Below are 19,160 nucleotides of genomic sequence, written 5' to 3' on the forward strand. Positions count from 1 at the left end.
GTTGAGGATCACAGTCTGACAGGCTCATCTAGACAAATTCCAATTCCCTTTCACCAGGAGAATTTTCATATCCATTGTACTTCTGATGATCATCTCCATATCCAACCCTCATCACCTTCCCTGACATCGCATTTCCCAGTCTTTGGAGGCTAATACAGTCAAATATCAGTCAATACTGCCAATTAACCTCAAACTCAACTAGAGACATTCCAAAGATCAGAAACTTATAGAAACTTTACTAGAAACAAACGAACAAAAAATAGAAGTGCCTCAGAGGCTTGCCCTGCTCCAGGGCTGTTAGACAAATGACGCTCCAAGAATCAGTGAGGTTGCTCCGTGTCCACTCCCTCCTCTAGAAACAAGGCATCCAGCTCATCCAGCCGCTGCTGCAGCAGGGGTCCCACATCTGAGCTGGAGCCCATGTTGTGCGGAAGGGTCCTGCCAGCCGAAGCCCGGACCCCTCGAGTTGGCCGTCGGGATCGAGGAAGGCTGCTGTCCCGGAATTCAACAGCCCTCCGGAGCTTCCTGGAGCTGGTGAAAATGAGAGTTCCATTGCGCTCCCGAGGTTCCTCAAAGATGGTCTCAAAGGTCCTGGACCAGTAAGGTTGAATTGTGGTTACCAGCCTGTCTCCTTGCTCCAGATTTCCCACCATCACCCCCATACCTTTAAAGCTCACCTTCTGGTTGTAGGTGATTTATAATTCTTGTTGGTGTAAATTTCTTCCAAGCTGAACTCCTTCTTATTCAACCTGGGAGAAAAAAGCAGCGGTCTCTGAGAAACCTGAGGCCTGCAGTGTCTCTATTTCAGTCCCTAGGACCTGTTAGGCACCAAGATTATTGATGGAGACAGACCATTCCAAGCACAAACCCATCATATTGACTAAAGTGACTTCTACCAGCTGGCTGAGAGGAGACAAAGCCACAATTCCAGGAATCTGAGTCTACACCAATCTGGCAAAGCCAGTGCCATGCTCACCTGATTGGCCGAGGCAGCCCCATTGGTGTAAGGTTTAGCTGAGTACGGGCAGGTGTCCTGCGTATTCGGAATAGAGAAACCTTTCCCCTGGTCTGCAAAAATGGGGCAATGGGTAAGAATTCATTATGAGTTCAACCTCCCTCGTGTCTTCTCCCCCTCATGTGGTCCCTTACCTTGATCTCAGGGTCTGAAAACACCCGATTCTCTGAAGTCCTTGGCTCCTTCCCTTTGGTTGAGCCCAACCTGTAAAGAAGGTCAAAATTGGGGGATAAGCTACATAAGACTATCTCCCCCTCAGTCTGTAGAAGGGAGGAGACTAGGCTCCAAGTGGCCAGGATTTTAAGCAGGGCTTATCAAAGATCACTACCTGGGTTCTGCAGGTTCAGAGAAGGAAGTGGATGTGGTAGACGAGCAAGATGTGATGAGAGAAGCTCCCATTCCTCCGAGAGGGAAGACCTCTTTCCGGAGACAAGGCCGAGGAGGTGGCGGAGCCTGAGTCAACTCCCCACCACCCACAGTATGCCGCCGGGGCCTGGGCCCACTTCTGTGGGGTGGAGCAGGGGGCCAACTGCAGGTGTCTGGACAAGGGGGCCCCAGATCAGGGCAAGAGTGACTTCGGCCCAAAGACTTAGGGAGTGATGCTGGAGGGTTAGGGTCTTGGATCCGCCACTGGCGGATGGGAGGCCTAGGACTGACAGACACTGTGGTCTCTGCAGCCTCAGAGTGTTCGGTGTTGGAAATGGCGATCTTCAACTCCAATTTCATGGGAGGCGAAGGTGATGGCGAACTTGGGACTTTGTTGGGGGTGAGGAAGATGTCAGCAAAGCTTTCCAGCTTGGAACGGACAGATCGGAACAGGGGGGCCAAGCCCCAGGGACTGAGGCGGGGGCGTAAAAGACTGGATATTGGTGGGGTCACTGGGGGCTCCGGAGCAGGATCTGGGGCTGAGGAAAGAAGGTGAAAAATAAGTATTCTGGGCCCGGAGAGATAGCACAGCGGCGTTTGCTTTGCAAGCAGCCGATCCAGGACCAAAGGTGGTTGGTTCGAATCCCGGTGTCCCATATGGTCCCCCATGCCTGCCAGGAGCTATTTCTGAGCAGACACCCAGGAGTAACCCCTGAGCACTGCCGGGTGTGACCCAAAAACCAAAAAAAAACAAAAAACAAAACTCTGTTTTGTCAAGGAGAATAAGCCAACTCCTAAGAATCTTTTTATGATTTTGTTTTTGGGTCACACCCGGAAGTGCTGAGGGGTTCCTCCTGGATCTATGCTCAGAAATCGCTCCTGGCAGGCTCAGGGAACCATAGGGGATGTCGGGATTCAAACCACCATCCTTCTGCATGCAAGGCAAACACCCCACCTCCATGCTATCTCTCCAGCCCCCTTTTTTTGGCTAAGAATCTTTAGTTCTCTGAGTACACCACCTTCACTCACTGAGCTCAGCCCTAGACATTTGTCAGATCAACTAGGGGTCTCCAGAGCCCTAAATCCCATCATAGTATGTGAGTCTTTACCTGGTGATGGGCTCTCCAGTGGGTCTGAAGGTGGGGCAGATGTCTGGAATGGAGGGTCCATATCCCCAGGTGGAGGCATTGGCTGGTGTATCACTGCTGTGGTGTTGGCTCTGGGTTGAAGGATCAAGATAAAAGCTGAGGAGGTGGGTTTATGAGCCCAGGTCCCCCCTGAACCTGATCCTGCCTCTCCCTTACAGCTTCTGAGTGCTCCAAGGAAGGATGAACAAGGAAACAGGCGCCTCTAGCTTTAGCTTCTGGGCCAGGGATGCTGCTTGCACCCCTAGACTGTCCTTTCCCATGTTCTCACCTTTGCACTGGAACAAAGCTGGGAGTCTCATTGGAGAAGTCCTGGACGAAAAAAATGTTTGTAAGGAGACAGGGAAGATGCACTTAGCCCTAAGCTTAGTGCCTCCTGGCCCAACTCCCTCGTTTCCTGAATTCCCACACAGGACTTTTACATAGGTGATGGCTTCTCTCTGAAATACTGTCCTTCGTTTCAGATCCAGTCTTCCTACTACTTAGTGTCTTCTCTCCCCACTTCTGCCTCTCCTTAACAGACTTATCCAAAGTGCCTGTACCTGAGCTGGGGATCTGGGGTTGGCAATGTCTTCTAGCATCACCACCAGAGTGGGCTGCAGGGGCAGGTCCACCTTTTGTGAAGAGCTTTCCCCTAGGCCAGGGGTTGTTCTTGATCGACACCTCAAGGAAGGGGTCTGGTGAACACGGCTCAAAGGCTCTCGGCATAAGTGCAGCGGATCTGGAGGTCTAGAGAGGGATCAGGCAGATGAGGGCTCGCCACACTCTCAGCTGACATCCCGTCCAGCTATGCTCACCTGTCCTGTGAGGCCCACAGAGACTCTTGTGGTGGCAAGGCAGGTGGTTGACTGCAGAAAGAATCCTGATGGTTCCTGTGGTGCCGCAGGGTATCAGGCTCCACTTGGGGAGCCAGGGGGGCCTAGGGAAGAGAGAGGTCCCAAAAGCAAGAATGAATGATCCAACAAGGTCTCCAAGTGCCTGGCTATGCCTGAGGCCACAAAAATGAAAGACGAGGTAGCTAGAATTCACTCAAGATTCACAAAGCAGTTCAGATGAGCCAAACCAGGGACCAGATAGTCAAGGAACCTAAGCTGGTAGGAAACCTGGGCAATCTCACCACGCCATTTGAAAAAGTTAAAGGACAGCAGGACTAGATTTTTCTCGTGTGCAGTGGAGTTTAAGACTTCACTAAAAAAAAAAAAAAAAAAAAAAAAAGACTTCACTCAGCCCCACTGGGATGGTCTTCCTCAAACCTAGAAGTTGAGCTCCTAAGCTCTCCCACTTAGGAACAGTGGGGGTGGCAGAACAGGGAGATGGTTGAAAAGGATGGAGCACATGTGGGTGCCCCAGGTTTGATTACTGGCACAGTATGGTCACTGCGCACCACTGTAGGAGCTACCGCTGTACTACAGAGGATGCCCCCATACTCCCCAAATTGGAGAGCCAATATGATCCACAACAGTGGGCCACAGAAACAAGGACTAAGGTCTTAATCAATCCAGAAGAGAGTATCAGGTAGTGAAGCCAACTCCAGTCTGGACCATGGTCTGATGTGACTTAGGTACTGAGAAGTGAAGGGAGAGAAGGGCCCTTCAAGTTCCAGGACTCACCATTTGGGGAGCCATGACATCTTCCAGCACTACAGCCAGGACTCGCCTCGAGGCCTTTTCCAATGGCGAGGGGGCCCCCAGGGGCTGCAGCCTCTGCCGTTTTGGGCTCCTGGCTCCCCATATTGTTCCAGCCGGGGACTGGCGGCACAGATGCGGAGGGCTAGGCCAGCTGAGGATGAGACATGCAGAGAACGGTCGAGCCTGTTAGTGGCTCCGTGGTTCCCCAGTAAGCAGTCAGGATCCATCCCATTTCCCCAGCTCAAGACAGGCGGGCAGGGTGCGCGCTCACCTGGAGTCCCCAGGCAAGTCCATGGGGGAAGCAGCGGCTCCGGGGAGTCCCTGGGGGATCCCAGGCAGCAGCCTGGGGTAAGGGGGGGCAGGGGGCAAGGGAATGAGGGCCAGGCCCTTCCCTGGGATTCCGCCCTTCATGGTCGGTCAGAGAGGCTCTGGCAGTCCGGGAGACGGAGCCCGGGCCTCGGAAGGGCAGCCCCGGCCGCCAGCCACTCCGGGAGGCTTGGCTTCCCCGGCTGCAGCGATTAGCGATTAGCGTTATCACTCCCATTCTGCAGGGCACGGGCCTCGAGCACCTAAAGTGAGGTGGCCCCATTTCTCCCATCGCCTGGGCTTTGTCCCTGCGGATCCCACCCTGAGATGCTTCGGGATCAGCTAGGATCCCGGTCCGGTCCGGTGTGACAGTTTCGGCGAGGTCCCTCGGTGATCCTCGACCACTCCCCCCAGCACACTGACAGCCCCTTTCCCATCAGATCCCTCTGCGGGGATCTCGCCAATCCCCTAAGCTAAGTGCGGGGCTCAGGTGAGGCTCTGCGGGTTGGGCTAAACTAGGGCGTCCACGAACTCAGACGAGATCCCCAGAGACCAACTGTCAAGCAGACCCCCACCCATCCACCCCTTTCCATCCGAGCCTGGGAGGTCCCGCCCACAGCCCCCCTCCAGCCCACTCCCGAATCCCCGCCCAGAGCGCTCGGCTCCCCAGCCGGGGCCAGAGACGGCAACAAAGTGGCCGGCCAGCCCCTCCCGCCTCCCGCCTCCCGCCGCTTTCGCTTCCCAGCCCCACGGTACCCGCTCGCGCGCGCAGCTCACCGCCGCCTCCCGGAGCTCCCGGGTCCTGGACGGCTCCCACCTTCGGCTCCTTTAAAACCAGCCTTACCCAGTCCTGCCCAACCGCCGGGGGCCTTCTTCTCGGAGCCTCCGGGCACCGCCCAATCGTCGCCTCCCGTCTTCCGGGGTGGTGAGCCGTGGAGTGAAGCCGCCCGGTGGCCATCATGCCTAGGGGCGAGAAGCCGGAGTGGGCCGCGCCGCCATCACAGTTGAGGGCAGGGAGCGCAATTCGGGGACGGGCCGAAGCCAGCCGAATGGCGTCATCTTCCGTAGGCCTGGCAGAGGCCTCCGGAAGACCAGGCCGAGTTTCCCGAGAGACTGAGGCCACCGTGATGACGCGAGCGTCGCCGCCACGTGGTTTTCTTGTTTGTTTGTTTTGGGGGCCACACCCGCAGCGCTCAATTAGGGGTTCCTCCCGGCTCTACGCTCAGTAATCGCTCCTCCTGGCAGGCTCGGAGGACCATAGGGGATGCTGGAATTCGAACCACTGTCCTCCTGCATGCAAGGCAAACGCTCTACCTCCACGCTATCTCTTCGGCCCCCTCCATATTTTTTAAAATTAATTTCTTTTGTGTGTTTTTTTGTTTATTTGTTTTGGGGCCACACCTGCCGATGCTCAGGAGTTACTCCTGGCAGGCTCGGGGGACTGGGATTTAAACCACCGTCCTTCTGCATACAAGGCAAACGCCCTAACCTCCATGCTATCTCTCTGACCCATAATTCCTTCCTTCCTTCCTTCCTTCCTTCCTTCCTTCCTTCCTTCCTTCCTTCCTTCCTTCCTTCCTTCCTTCCTTCTTCCTTCCTTCCTTCCTCCCTCCCTCTTAAGGGCACCTTCTGGTTCTTTTTGGTAGAAGGCCAATAAGCACAGACTGAGTGTGAACGATGCGTGCAATTCTATATATTATAGAAAGGCCCCAGTTAGGTCGTTTCAAAGTCCACCTCAGTCCCTCAAGTGTGTGTGTGTTGAAAGGCCCCTGAGGGACCACGGAGGGAGCTGGGGACCTAACTGTCATCTCACCCCTCGTTGGGTACCTTTTCTTGGAAGGGAGCGGGCGGGACCGAGGCTTCCTTCCTATAGAGTCAGTGCCTGGGAGGATCGCTGGTGCCTGCTGGAGCTGTGAGTTCATGGTCATCCCTCCCAGCCTTGGTACCTGAAGCGGCCTCAGTATTCTCTTCCCCGCTTAAAAACAGCAATGCAGAAACCACCTGATCCTTGTTTTCATTTTTGTTGTTGCCTTTTGGGCCACATCAGTTGGTGCACCAAGCTTACTACTCCTGGTTCTGCGTTCAGGATTCACTCCTGGCGGGGTTAGGGAACCAAATGTTCCCGGGATTGAACCCAGGTCTGCCACATGCAATGCAAGTGCCTTAACCCGCTATACTGAGTTTTATTTCTTAGGGTTTCTGAAACAGTTAATACCCAACTGCAAAGGAAGAAATAATAAAGAAAGCTCCTGGACCCACAAATCAGGCTGGGGGTGGGTTGAGGAAGGAGCAGTCTCAGCTATCAGCCACACTTAAATTCACTGTATTTGAGGTCTGAGCCTTTTGGCCCTTGGGTGCAGCCAGTACTCACAAGTTGAGGCTTCTGCCCTCTTTGAAGGCTGGTGTGGAAATGGCTCTAGAGGGGCTCAATTCTTTATACACTTGGCACCTCTGTGTGACTTCTTTGCTTCAATGTGCTTGACCTCAACTGATAAAATGGTAACAGTCTTACCAGACCTATCTCAAAATAGTCTTGTCAGATCCTGATAACCAGCTAAGTCTTAAACAATAGGTTGAAAGAAAAAAAATAAAGATAAAGATAGGGGTTTGGCTTTTGGTGATAGAGCATTTCATTTGCCTTGCATGACACATGGCTGCAACCAGCATGCAGAGTAGAAACTATGGGAAGCAGCAACTGGGTTTTATCATTGGCATTAAAAAATATTTATAGGGGCCGGGCGGTGGCGCTAAAGGTAAGGTGCCTGCCTTGCCTGCGCTAGCCTTGGACGGACCGCGGTTCGATCCCCCGGTGTCCCATATGGTCCCCCAAGCCAGGAGCAACTTCTGAGCACATAGCCAGGAGTAACCCCTGAGCATTACCGGGTGTGGCCCAAAAACCAAAAAAAAAAAAAAAATTTATAGGGCCCGGAGAGATAGCACAGCGGTGTTTGCCTTGCAATCAGCCGATCCAGGACCAAAGGTGGTTGGTTCAAATCCCGGTGTCCCATATGGTCCCCCGTGCCTGCCAGGAGCTATTTCTGAGCAGACAGCCAGGAGTAACCCCTGAGCACCGCCGGGTGTGGCCCAAAAATCAAAAATCAAAAAAAAATATTTATAAAATTAAAAGTGTATAAGAAATACTGTCTCTTAGGGCTGGTGAGCCCCAACATCCCATATGGTCCCCCCAGACATCTAAGAGCCAGGAGTATCACTAGTATCTGGGCATCACTGGGTGTGGATAAAAAAAAAAAAGAGAGAGAGAGAGAAACACAGTCTCTTCCCAGTGCCTTTCTTTGAATACAAGCCAACTGCTCTGCCTAAAACTTCTCTACATAGAAACCTCTAACCTGAGCTCCAAATCAGTCAGGGAGGTTGGTTGGGATGTTGAGGTGGGTGAAATGGTCAAGAGCTATTTTCTATGAACCATTCTGGGAAATGAAGCTTTGGGTTTGGGTTGCTGCTCTGCATTCCATCAACTAGTCAATGCATTTCAACACTTCAGCTTTGCTGGCCTTGGGGCTGGACAGCTGAGGTCCTGAGGAGTCTGGAGTTAATATCCTTGTGTATAAAATTGCTGATTGCTATTACTGCTACTTCCTGAAGCTTCTGTCCTTTGCACCCTGTGTGCTGGGTGCAGCCAGGTGTCATATATATCCTCCCAATAAATTAACTCAATGAGCTTTCATGACCCACCTTTAAGCTTTTCTTCTCTGATCTCCAGCTATTTCTAATTTCTAGGATTTTTATATAAGAAAGCTGGTCTGGGGCCGGAGAGATAGCATGGAGGTAAGGCGTTTACCTTTCATGCAGAAGGACATTGGTTTGAATCCCGGCGTCCCATATGGTCCCCCGTGCCTGCCAGGAGCAATTTCTGAGCATGGAGCCAGGAAAAACCCCTGAGCACTGCTGGGTGTGACCCAAAAACCACACAATAAATAAATAAATGAAAAAAAAAAAAAAGAAAGCTGGTCTTCCCCATGATATAAATTCTCCCCAAATCTAGAAAGCCTCTTGCCACTAGACCCATCCTTGCTTTCCCTCAACCCTGACAACTTTTGTTTTGGGGCCACACAGATGGTGCTCAGGGCTTACCTGAGGTAAAAAAAAAAAAATATCTGAGACCATGGTATATCACTGTAGTCACTTACAATTGATTACCTCTTAGCTCCAAATTCCTTTTGCCTGTTCTATGAAATCCTTTAAAATTTATCCTTTGCCAGCTGACATCATATTAAATTTGTACAGTGGCTAGCTGGAGAGACACTGCAGGAAGAAACGTCCCTTCTCTCCCCTCAGTCCTTCAACAGGCTCCTGCAGTGTGCAGTGGCCAGCAGCAATTCTTAGGAGGAGAACCTGTGGCAGTTTTTGTTTGGGCCACACCCAGCGGTGCTTGGGTTATTCCTGGCTGCATTCAAGAATTACGCCTGGCACTGCTCAGGGGACCATATGAGAGACTAGCAATTGAATTTGCCTGTGCTGCAAGGCAAGTGTCCTACTCACTGTATTATGGCGCTGGCCCTGTTGTAACTGTAGCCTCTGGTGAGACACCATCAAATGAATAGTTTTCTGTGATGCACTAAAGGGAAGATTTCCAGCAAATTTCATCAGAGTGCCATCCAGAGACTTCTGTACTCAAAAAAATTCTGGAGTTCATAGTAGGAGCTATTGAGTCCAGGCTGTGTTTTGCTATGAACTGTGGTCTCTGCAGTCAAGTGCTGCTTAACATTTTTGTGTTGTTACATACATATGAGGGTCTCGACAAACTCCAGAGACACCCAGTCTTAGTTCATCTACCTCCCCTTTTCATAAGAAATATTCACTCAGCCCCCTACTGCAGGTAGGACATTTGCTTTGCAAATGGCTGGCCTAGGTTCAATTCCTGATATCGCATATGATTCCTGAGCCTGCCAGGAGAGATTTCTGAGGGCAGAGCCAAGAGTAACCTCTGAGAGCTGTGGGTATAGACCAAAAAACAAACAAACAAAATACACATCAAAGAAGATCACCATGTGATAAGCAAAGGCTAGAATGATGCACTTACAAGCCAAGGAATGCCAGAGATAGCCAGAAATCACCAGAAGCTAGAGAAGAAATTATCCCAGGATCTCAGAGGGATCAAGGTCTTAGTGTGTCTTGATTTCAGATTTTTAGTCTCCAGATTGTGACAATATAAATTTGTATGGTACTTTTTAGGGGGATCACCAGGCAATGTTCTGGTGTGCTGCCTGGGAATACTGGTAGTGCTCAAGGGACCAGGGCTTTGAATCCAGGGCTCCTGCATGCAAAGCATATGCTCCAGCCCTTTCAACCATTTCCCCAGCACTAAATTTGTATTGTCTTTGGTAATTTGTTATAATGGATTTAGGGAACTAATATGTCAGGGACAGCCCCATGTTTGAAGCAGGGGCACAGCCAGGATTAAGAAAGCAAGGCATATGGGGCCAAAGAGATAACACAGTGCTAGGGCATTTGCCTTCAACCCCAGATGGACTCGGTTCGATTCCTGTCATCCCATATGGTCCTGAGCCTGCCAGGAGCAAATTCTGAGTATAGAGCCAGGAGTAACCCCTGAGTATCACTGAATGTGGCCCCAAAACCAATAAAAAAAAATTCAAAGAATCTTTTGCTTTTGTTGATTTTTGGAATGTTTTCTGGGTTTTCACTTTATTGATTTTTGCTCTAAGCTTTGTTTTCCCCCTCTGCCTACATATTTTTGGTTCATTTTGTTAATCATTTTCTAATTTTATAAGCTGTATCATTAACCTTTTTTTTTTTTTTTTGGTTTTTGGTTTTTGGGCCACACCCGATGATGCTCAGGGGTTAATCCTGGCTATGTGCTCAGAAATCGCTCCTGACTTAGGGGACTATATGGGACGCCGGGGGGTGGGGTGAGGGGATTGAACCACGGTCCACCATAGGCTAGCGCAAGCAAGGCAGACACCTTATCGCTTGTGCTACCACTCCAGGCCCCATTAAGCTATTTATGTAGGCTTCGTCTTCCTTCCTGAAGTGTGTTTGCAAAGCTATAATTTTTTTCTCTTAGTATCCTTTTGCTGTGTCCCACAAATTCTAATAGTTTCTGTCTTCATTTGCATTTGTTTCCAGGAATCTTTTTTTTTTTTTTTTTTTTTTTTTTGGTTTTTGGGTCACACACGGCACTGCTCAGGGGTTATTCCTGGCTCCATGCTCAGTAATTGCTCCTGGCAGGCACGGGGGACCATATGGGACGCCGGGATTCGAACTGATGACCTCCTGCATGAAAGGCAAACGCCTTACCTCCATGCTATCTCTCCGGCCCCGGAATCTTTTGATTTCATCTCTGACCCACTGTTGGTTCAGTAATGAGCTGTTTAATTTCCAAGTGTTAAAGTTTTTCTTCTGTGTTCCTTTGTAGTTCACTTCCAATTTCAGTGCGTTGTGATCTGAGAAGGTAGTCTGTACAATTTCTTTTTTTTTTTTTTTTTTTTGGTCACACCCGGTAACGCTCAGGGGTTACTCCTGGCTATGCGCTCAGAAGTTGCTCCTGGCTTGGGGGACCATATGGGACACCGGGGGATCGAACCGCGGTCCGTCCAAGGCTAGCGCAGGCAAGGCAGGCACCTTACCTTTAGCGCCACCACCCGGCCCCAGTCTGTACAATTTCTATCCGTACAATTCTATCTGTACAATTTCTATTGATTTTTATGGAGATATGCTTTATGGGCCAATAGGTGATCTATCCTAGAAAATGACCCATATGCATTGGAGAAGAATGTGTATCCAGTTTTCTGGGGATGGAGTGCCTATATATATCTACTAGGCCACTTTCTTCCATTTCTTTTTTATTTATTTATTTTCTGATTTTTGGGTCACACCTGGCAGTACTAAGGGGTTACTCTTGGCTCTATGCTCAGAAATCACTCCTGGCAGGCTTGGGGGACCATATGGGATGCCAAGATTTGAACCATGGTTCTTCTGCATGCAAGGCAACACACTACCTCCATGCTATCTCTTCAGCTTCACTTTCTTCCATTTCTCCTTTCAGAGCTAGTATTCTAGCTTGAGTTTCAAGCCTGGTTGACCTATCAAGGGGTGACAGGATGGTGTTGAAGCTAACATCACTCTGATAACAAAACCTGACAGAGATGCTACAAAAAAAGAAAATTACAGACCAATATCCCTGTTGAACACAGATACAAAGATCCTCAACAAAATCCTAGCAAATAGGATTCAACACCTCATCAAGAAGGTCATACACTATGACCAAGTAGGTTTCATTCCAGGAATGCAAGGATGGTTTAACATATGTAAATTAATCAACATAATATACCATATTAACAAAAGGAAAAATAAACACCATATGATCAGGGTGAAAAAGATAGCACAGTGGTAGGGCATTTGCCTTGCATGCAGATGACCCAGGCCAGACCTGTATTTGATTCCCAGCATCCCATATGGCCCCCCAAACCTGCCAGGAGCGATTTCTGAGTCAGGAGTAACCCCTGAGTGCCACTGGGTGTGGCCCAGAAACAAAATCAAAATCATATGATCATATTAATATGATGCAGAGAAAGTATTCGATAAGGTCCAACACCCATTCATGAAAAAACTTTCAACAAGGTGGGAATGAAATGGAACTTTTCTCAATATAGTCAAGGTCATCTACCACAAGCTAATGGCAAATATTATTCTCAATGGAAATAAACTAAAAGCATTTACTCTAAAATCTGGTACAAGACAAGGCTGCCCTCTCTCATCACTCCTATTCAACATAGTGCTGGAAGTTCTTGCCGTAGCAATTAGGTATAATAAAGATATCAAGGGCATCCAGACAGGAAAGGAAGAAGTCGATCTCTCACTGTTTGCAGATGACATGATACTTTGTTTAGAAAATCCTAGACTCTACTGAAAAAGCTTCTAGAAACAATAGATACATGTAGCAAAGTAGAGGGCTACAAATTAACAAGCAGAAATCAATGACCTCCTCCCCCGAGCCTTCCAGGAGCGATTTCTGAGCATAGAGCCAGGAGTAACCCCTGAGCGTTGCCGGGTGTGACCCCCAAAAGACAAACAAACAAAAAAAAATCAATGGCCTCCCCCCTCCTTTTTTTTTTTTTTTTTTTTTTTTTTTGGTTTTTGGGCCACACCCGGCGGTGCTCAGGGGTTACTCCTGGCTCTATGCTCAGAAATAGCTCCTGGCAGGCACTGGGGACCATACGGGACACTGGGATTCGAACCAACCACCTTTGGTCCTGGATCGGCTGCTTGCAAGGCAAACGCCGCTGTGCTATCTCTCCGGACCCATCAATGGCCTTCTTATACACCAATAAAGATAGAGAAGAAACGGACATTAAAAAAAAAAAAAAAAAACAATCCCAGAGCCGGATTTGCCTTGCATGTAGAAGGACCGTGGTTCGAATCCCAGCATCCCATATGGTCCCCCGAGCCTGTCAGGAGCGATTTCTGAGTGTAGAGCCAGAAGTAACCTCTAAGCGCTGCTGGGTGTGATCCAAAACCAAACAAACAAACAAAAAGAAAGGGAAACAAAAAGAAAGCAAGACATGGGCCAACTGATAGCACAATGGTAGGGCATTTGCTTTGCACACTGCCCACCCAGGACGGACCTGAGTTTAATCCCTGGCATCCCATATGATCTCTTTAGCCTGCTAAGAACAATCTATTTCTGAGTGTAGACCCAGGAGTAGCCTCTGAGCACCACCAAGTGTGCCGCCCCCTCCCCCAAAGGCAAGACATGGTTGGAGTGATGATACAGCGGTTAGGGCATTTGCCTTTTATGTGGCTAACTGGGTTAAATCCCGGTCATACCACATGGTCCTCCCAAGCACCACCACAAGTAATTCATGAGCACAGAGCTGGGGTAACCCCTGAGCACGGCTGGGTATGGCCCCCAAACAAAAAACAAAACAGCAAGCCAGACAGACATAAGAGAAAAGCTCGGGATGAGGGGGATCACAGCTTTCGTGGACCAGGAGTTCCTCTTCTCTATTACATTCCATATTATTTTATTTGGGGGGCACACCTGGTGGCAGCACTTAAGTTACTCCTGGCTTTGCTTGCAAGGAAAATGCCCTACACACTGTGCTGTTGTTCCAGCCCCTCCATATTTATTGTCTTCCTAGGAAGAGAAAGGACAAACATTGACAGAGATTTGCCTCTCTATGCTAATCTTACCAGGCTAAGCCTTTAGTCCTTTGATGGGGATGAGGGCAGATGGTGCCAAAATCTCCAGTGTATTTATGGGAGTTTTCTCTGGAAGAGGTAGAAAGATAAAGTTCTAACAGGAACCCAACCTAAAGAGTATTCCCTCTGTGGTGCTTGTATTCCAGGAAGGAAAGGTCCCATAAACCACTTTATCTAGCCTCTCCTCAGTCTAAACTATCTTTTTAACAAAGCATATCTGTTTTGTAAATATAGGCACATTTGACACCAATATACCATCCAGCTTCTAATTACTCTAAATTCCTTGCTAGAGTTGATACTTTTATTTTTTTTTTTTTTGGTGTTTTGGTCTTTGGGTCACACTCAGAAGAGCTTTGGGGTTACTCCTGGCTCTGAGCACAGAAATCGCCCCTCGCAGGTTTGGGGGACAATATGGGACACCAGTAATCCAACCGAGGTCTGCCCAGGGTGGCCGCGTGCAAGGCAAATGCCCTACTGCTGTGCTATTACTCAGACCCCATAGAATTAATAATTTTCTATGTGATTTTTATGTTTATGCTGAATGTTGAGCCCAATGTGATACTTAATAAGGATGTACCCCACTATTGAACTTCATCCCTAGCATACCACCTGCAACTAATAACTCTTCTAGTAATCAATTTATTTTTCTTCAATAAATTTGCATAAACCATTTTTTGTTTGTTTTGGGGCCACACCCAGTGACACTCAGGGGTTACTCCTGGCTATGCACTCAGAAATCGCTCCTGGCTCGGGGGAACATATGGGATGCCGGGAGATCAAATCGAGGTCTGGGGACTGGAGAGATAGCATGGAGGTAAGGCGTTTGCCTTTCATGCAGAAGGTCATTGGTTCAAATCCCAGTGTCCCATATGGTTCCCTGAGCATGCCAGGAGTGATTTCTGATCCTGGAGCCAGGAGTAACCCCTGAGCACTGCCGGGTGTGACCAAAGACAAAAAAACAAAACAAAACAAAACAAAAAAAACCCGAGGTCTGTCCTAGGCTAGCGTGGGCAAGGCAGATGCCTTACAGCTTGCACCACCGCTCAAGCCCCATAAATCAATTTTTTTGGGGGGCCACACCTGGCAGTGCTCAGGGGTTACTCCTTGTTCTGCACTTAGAAACTGCTCCTGGCAGGCTCAGGGGACCATATGGGATGTTGGAAATCGAACCACTGTCTTCCCTGGGTCAGCTGCATGCAAGGCAAATGCCCTACCGCTGTGCTATTTCTCAGCTCCTCATAAACCAATTGTTAACAATGTTTGTTTTTTCCTCCTTTCTAAAGTATCAAGAAGTCCTCCTTGACTCTCAGGAACTTTGAAACTCAATTCAATCAGAGTGACTGAATTCCAAAGAGAATGTCCTCAACTCTTCCCCCATTTTTTCGTTTTTGTTTTTGGAATACACCCAGTGGCACACAGGTTACTCCTGGCTCTAGACTAAGGGGTCATTCCTGGTGATGGCAAATATGATTTATGTTGGGAAAGTCCTAATTTCATCCACAGAATTTCAGGGCCTCCAAACTGTCTGATATTGTGCCAGAAATCACCAGTACTCCTCTCTCCAATATCAGTGGATGTGTTTCCCCCATAAAATAAGGGCAGAGAGATAGCTCAACAGGCTGCCTGATTTTCAAACAAGTCAGGGTGAAACACATGATCCCCCTTAGTGCTGCTGGGAGTAGCCCCTGACCATTTTCAGGTGTAGCCCCAAAACAGGAACTAAATATTCATTCATAGCACTGTTTGATGTTATAATTTTTATCCCAATATATACATAAAATATGGGGATACACATTTTTAATATATTATTTTCTCTTGTCACTTAAATTATAATTGGAGGCATATTTCTTAAAGTAAGGCCATAGATGGGATATTTCTTATCACTTATTTCATTCTAATATAAGAAATATTCATGAGGCCCCAGCAATAGCATAGCAGGTAGGGCATTTGCTTTGCATATGGCCAACTGAGGTTCAATCCCTGGCATCCTACATGGTACACCAAGCCTGCCAGGAACAAATTTTTTTTGGGGGGGCCATCCTTGGCAGTGCTTACTCCTGGCTCTGCGCTCAGAAATTACTCCTGGCAGGCTCGGGAAACCATATGGGACACCAGGGAGCAAACCCAGGTCCATCCCAGGTCGGCTGCGTGCAAGGCAAATGCTCTACTGCTGTGTTATTGCTCCAGCCCTACCAGGAACGACTTCTGAACACAGAGCCAGGAAAAACCTGATTGCTGCCAGGTGTGGCCAAAAAACAAACAAAAAAAACCAACAACAACAAAAGAAATGTTCAAATATTTGTAATAATAAACTGTCAACCACACTACTTTCAGCCTCCTGAATTTTGTCCTCTGGCTTTGCACAGTGTGTTGTCCCCCACAGTCTCCCTCCAGGTTCCTTTTTATTAACTTTTCAAGTGATTTAGCACCTTTTCTAAAAAACCTCCTTTCACAGCTTGGAATATGTGCTCTTGGGGCATGGAGGTAAGGGGTTTGCCTTTCACGCATAAGGTCATTGGTTCAAATCTCAGCATCCCATATGGTCTCCCGAGCCTGCCAGGAGCGATTTCTAAGCATGGAGCCAGGAGTAACCCCTGAGCACTGCCAGGTGTGACCCAAAAACCAAAAACCAAAAACCAAAAAACAAAACAAAACAAAACAAACAAACAAACAAAAAACAGAAGGAATATGTACTCTTTTGATAACCTCTTTAAGTATTCTTTATCTCACTGGGCACAGGTCTATCGACTTACGTCTTTCCAAGGATACCGTCTTCTTCACTATAGTAACTTTACCAGTCTGGGATATGGGTTGAATTAAACTAAAGTGGTGAACTGGAGCCAGAGCAATAGCACAATGGGTAGGTCTTTGCCTTGTACATGGCTGACCTGGGACTGACCCAAATTTGATCCCCGGCATCTCATATGGTCCCCAGAGCCTGCCAGGAGTGATTCTGAGAGCCAGGAATAATCCCTGAACACCATTCGATGTGGCCAAAAACGAAACATAACAACATAAATAAAGTGAACAAATAAGTGGGATAGCTCAACCTAACCTTCCAGCCTACTTGATTACTCCAGCACTTGCCATTCTTCACTGATACCTCTTTCTCTTGCTGCTGCCCCAACACTGTCAACATTATTGTATCATAAGTGCAACTGTCCCTTTGCTTCCTCAGCTCGCAACATCAGTCAAGCAATCACTTTCAGAAACATCTCTTTGGGCTGATTTCCTGAGTGTTGACTAGAGATGGCCTCCTCCAGAAATGAGAGGAAGTCATTTGGAGAACATGGTTGGCATCAGCTCAGATTCCCCAGTTTCCTCAGCAGTCCTCAGCAGGCACCATCTGTTCTCATTTTTTATTTCCCCTCTTCAAATATAATAGAAATATATATAATTCTTTTATTTTATTTTATTTATTTATTTTGGTTTTGGGGTCACACCTGGTGATGCTCAGGGGTTACTCCTGGCTATGCACTCAGAAATTGCTCCTGGCTTGTGGGGGGAACAATATGGGATGCAGGGGATCAAACAGCGGTTCGTCCTAGACTAGTGTGGGCAAAGAAGACCCCTTAGCACTTGCAGCACTGCTCCGGACCCTATAATACTTTTTTAAAAACAGTTTATTTATTAATTGATTGGTTTTGGGGCCACACCCAGCGATGCTTTGCTTAGGAGTTACTTCTTTTTTTTTTTTTTTTTGCTTTTTGGGCCACACCCTGCGGTGCTCAGGGGTTACTCCTGGCTGTCTTCTCAGAAATAGCTCCTGGCAGGCACGGGGGACCATATGGGACACCGGGATTCGAACCAACCACCTTTGGTCCTGGATTGGCTGCTTGCAAGGCAAACGCCGCTGTGCTATCTCTCCGGGAGGAGTTACTTCTGGCTCTATGCTCAGATATCGCTCCTCCTGACAAACTCGGGGGACCATTTGGGATGCCAGGAATCAAAACAGGTCCACCCCAGGTCAGCCACATGCAAGGCAAATGCCCTACCTCTGTGCTATCTCTCTGGCCCGTATACTTTTTTGTTTGTTTGTTTGTTTGTTTTGTTTTGTTTTTGGTTACACCCAGCTGCACTCAAGGATTACTCCAGGCTCTATGCTCAGAAATTGCTCCTGGCAGGTTCAGGGGACCATATGGGATGCTGGGATTCGAACCACCATCCTTTCGCATACAAGGCAGACACCCTATCTCCATGCTATCTCTCCGGCTCTGGCCCCATGTACTTTTAATATACCAGCAATGCAGAGTTTATGCCACTCTTCTGAAATACCTGCATATTTCTGTGCATGATAATAAAAGTCTGGATCCAATCAAGAGAGAAAAATGATTGGAAAGATAGTACAGGGGTTAAGGTGCTTGCCTTTCATGCAGCTTACACTATGTCCACCCCAGCACTTCATAAGGTCCCCTGAGAACCACCAAAAGTTCTCTCTGAGTAAACAAAAAATAGAGAAATGATGTACTAACTTGAATAGTCCCCTATCTCTGGCAAGAGTGATCTCTGTGGTCCCAAAACAAAATAAAACAATAAGTTTTGAGGCGTTAGCATACTTGCCTTGCATATGGATGACCCTGGTTTAATCTCCAGCACAACGTATAGTCCAAAGAACTGACGAGAGTGATTGCTGAACACAGACCAAAAAAAAAAAAAAAACAAACCCAAGCATTGTTGAGAATGAACCCCACCAAACAAAAATTTTAAGTCAGTTTATGTAATAAATAAAACAGCAAAAAATATGGTGAAAGAAGAGGAATCAAGATAAAGGTACACAGACTCTTCCATTAGAAGCACACTAGAAGGGAAGAGTCAGATTGAAGTGCAGTGGGAAGAGCATTTGCCTTGCACATGGCCAACCTGGGCTCAATCCCTGGCATCCTATATGGTCCCCTCCCCACCCTGCCAGAAGTTAGAGAGTACAGAGCACAGAGCCAGGGGTAACCCCTGAGCACTGCTGGGTGTGGCCCCCAAAATATTGCTTTAGAGACAATAGAAACAAGGACCAGGACTGGTCCGTGGAAGGAAGCTTGCTACAAAAGGTGAGGGGTTAGTTAGGATAGAAAAGAGACTCCTATGACAATGATAATTGGGAACAATCACTCTGGACATAAACTGGGTGCTGAAAGAGGGTAAAATGTTATACATGGTACCCTTCAGTAATAATATTGCAAAACACACCATCTAAAGGAAAAAGGGAGAGAGAGAGAGAGAGAGAGAGAGAGAGAGAGAGAGAGAGAGAGAGAGAGTGTATCTGTCACAGAGGTAGGTTGTGGGAGGGGGAATGGAGGAGAATTGTGGATGTTGGTGGAAGGAAAATAACAATGGTAAAGGGATTGGTGTTGGAATAGTCTGCAAAACTCAATCATCAGCAACTTTTATTTTGGGGGACACACATAGCAGCATTCAGAGGTTGCTCTTGACTCTGCACTCAGAATTTACTCTTGGCAGGCTCAGGGGACCATACGGAATGCTAGGGGGATAGAACCGGGTTGTCCACATGCAAGGCAACACCCTACT

General features: G+C 48.0%; 2 protein-coding genes across 2 annotated transcripts in view; one reads left to right on the forward strand and one right to left on the reverse strand.

The window, feature by feature from the left end:
- Positions 1 to 19,160, forward strand: part of ZNF689 (zinc finger protein 689) — a 150,872-nt gene that overhangs the window by 87,908 nt on the left and 43,804 nt on the right. The window lies entirely within an intron of this gene.
- On the reverse strand, positions 217 to 4,381 carry PRR14 (proline rich 14). The gene is made up of 11 exons (XM_049789596.1): positions 4,338 to 4,381; positions 4,137 to 4,305; positions 3,324 to 3,445; positions 3,069 to 3,255; positions 2,798 to 2,838; positions 2,491 to 2,600; positions 1,344 to 1,920; positions 1,150 to 1,219; positions 977 to 1,068; positions 678 to 749; positions 217 to 591 (listed from the first exon to the last, which is right to left on the reverse strand). The coding sequence occupies exons 1-11, from the start codon at positions 4,379 to 4,381 to the stop codon at positions 321 to 323; spliced, it is 1,755 nt and encodes a 584-aa protein (XP_049645553.1). The 3' UTR covers positions 217 to 320.

This window comes from Suncus etruscus, chromosome 15 (genome assembly GCF_024139225.1).
Source record: "Suncus etruscus isolate mSunEtr1 chromosome 15, mSunEtr1.pri.cur, whole genome shotgun sequence".
Classification (NCBI taxonomy): domain Eukaryota; kingdom Metazoa; phylum Chordata; class Mammalia; order Eulipotyphla; family Soricidae; genus Suncus; species Suncus etruscus.

Bases quoted from the DNA above. Each gene is read 5' to 3' on its own strand.
- PRR14 (XM_049789596.1), bottom strand. From the start codon at position 4,381: ATGGATCCTGACTGCTTACTGGGGAACCACGGAGCCACTAACAG. The intron at 1,921-2,490 runs GTAAAGACTCAC...TTCTTTCCTCAG, and splicing joins ACTGGAGAGCCCATCACCAG to CCCCAGATCCTGCTCCGGAG. The intron at 1,069-1,149 runs GTAAGGGACCAC...CCATTTTTGCAG, and splicing joins TTTCAGACCCTGAGATCAAG to ACCAGGGGAAAGGTTTCTCT.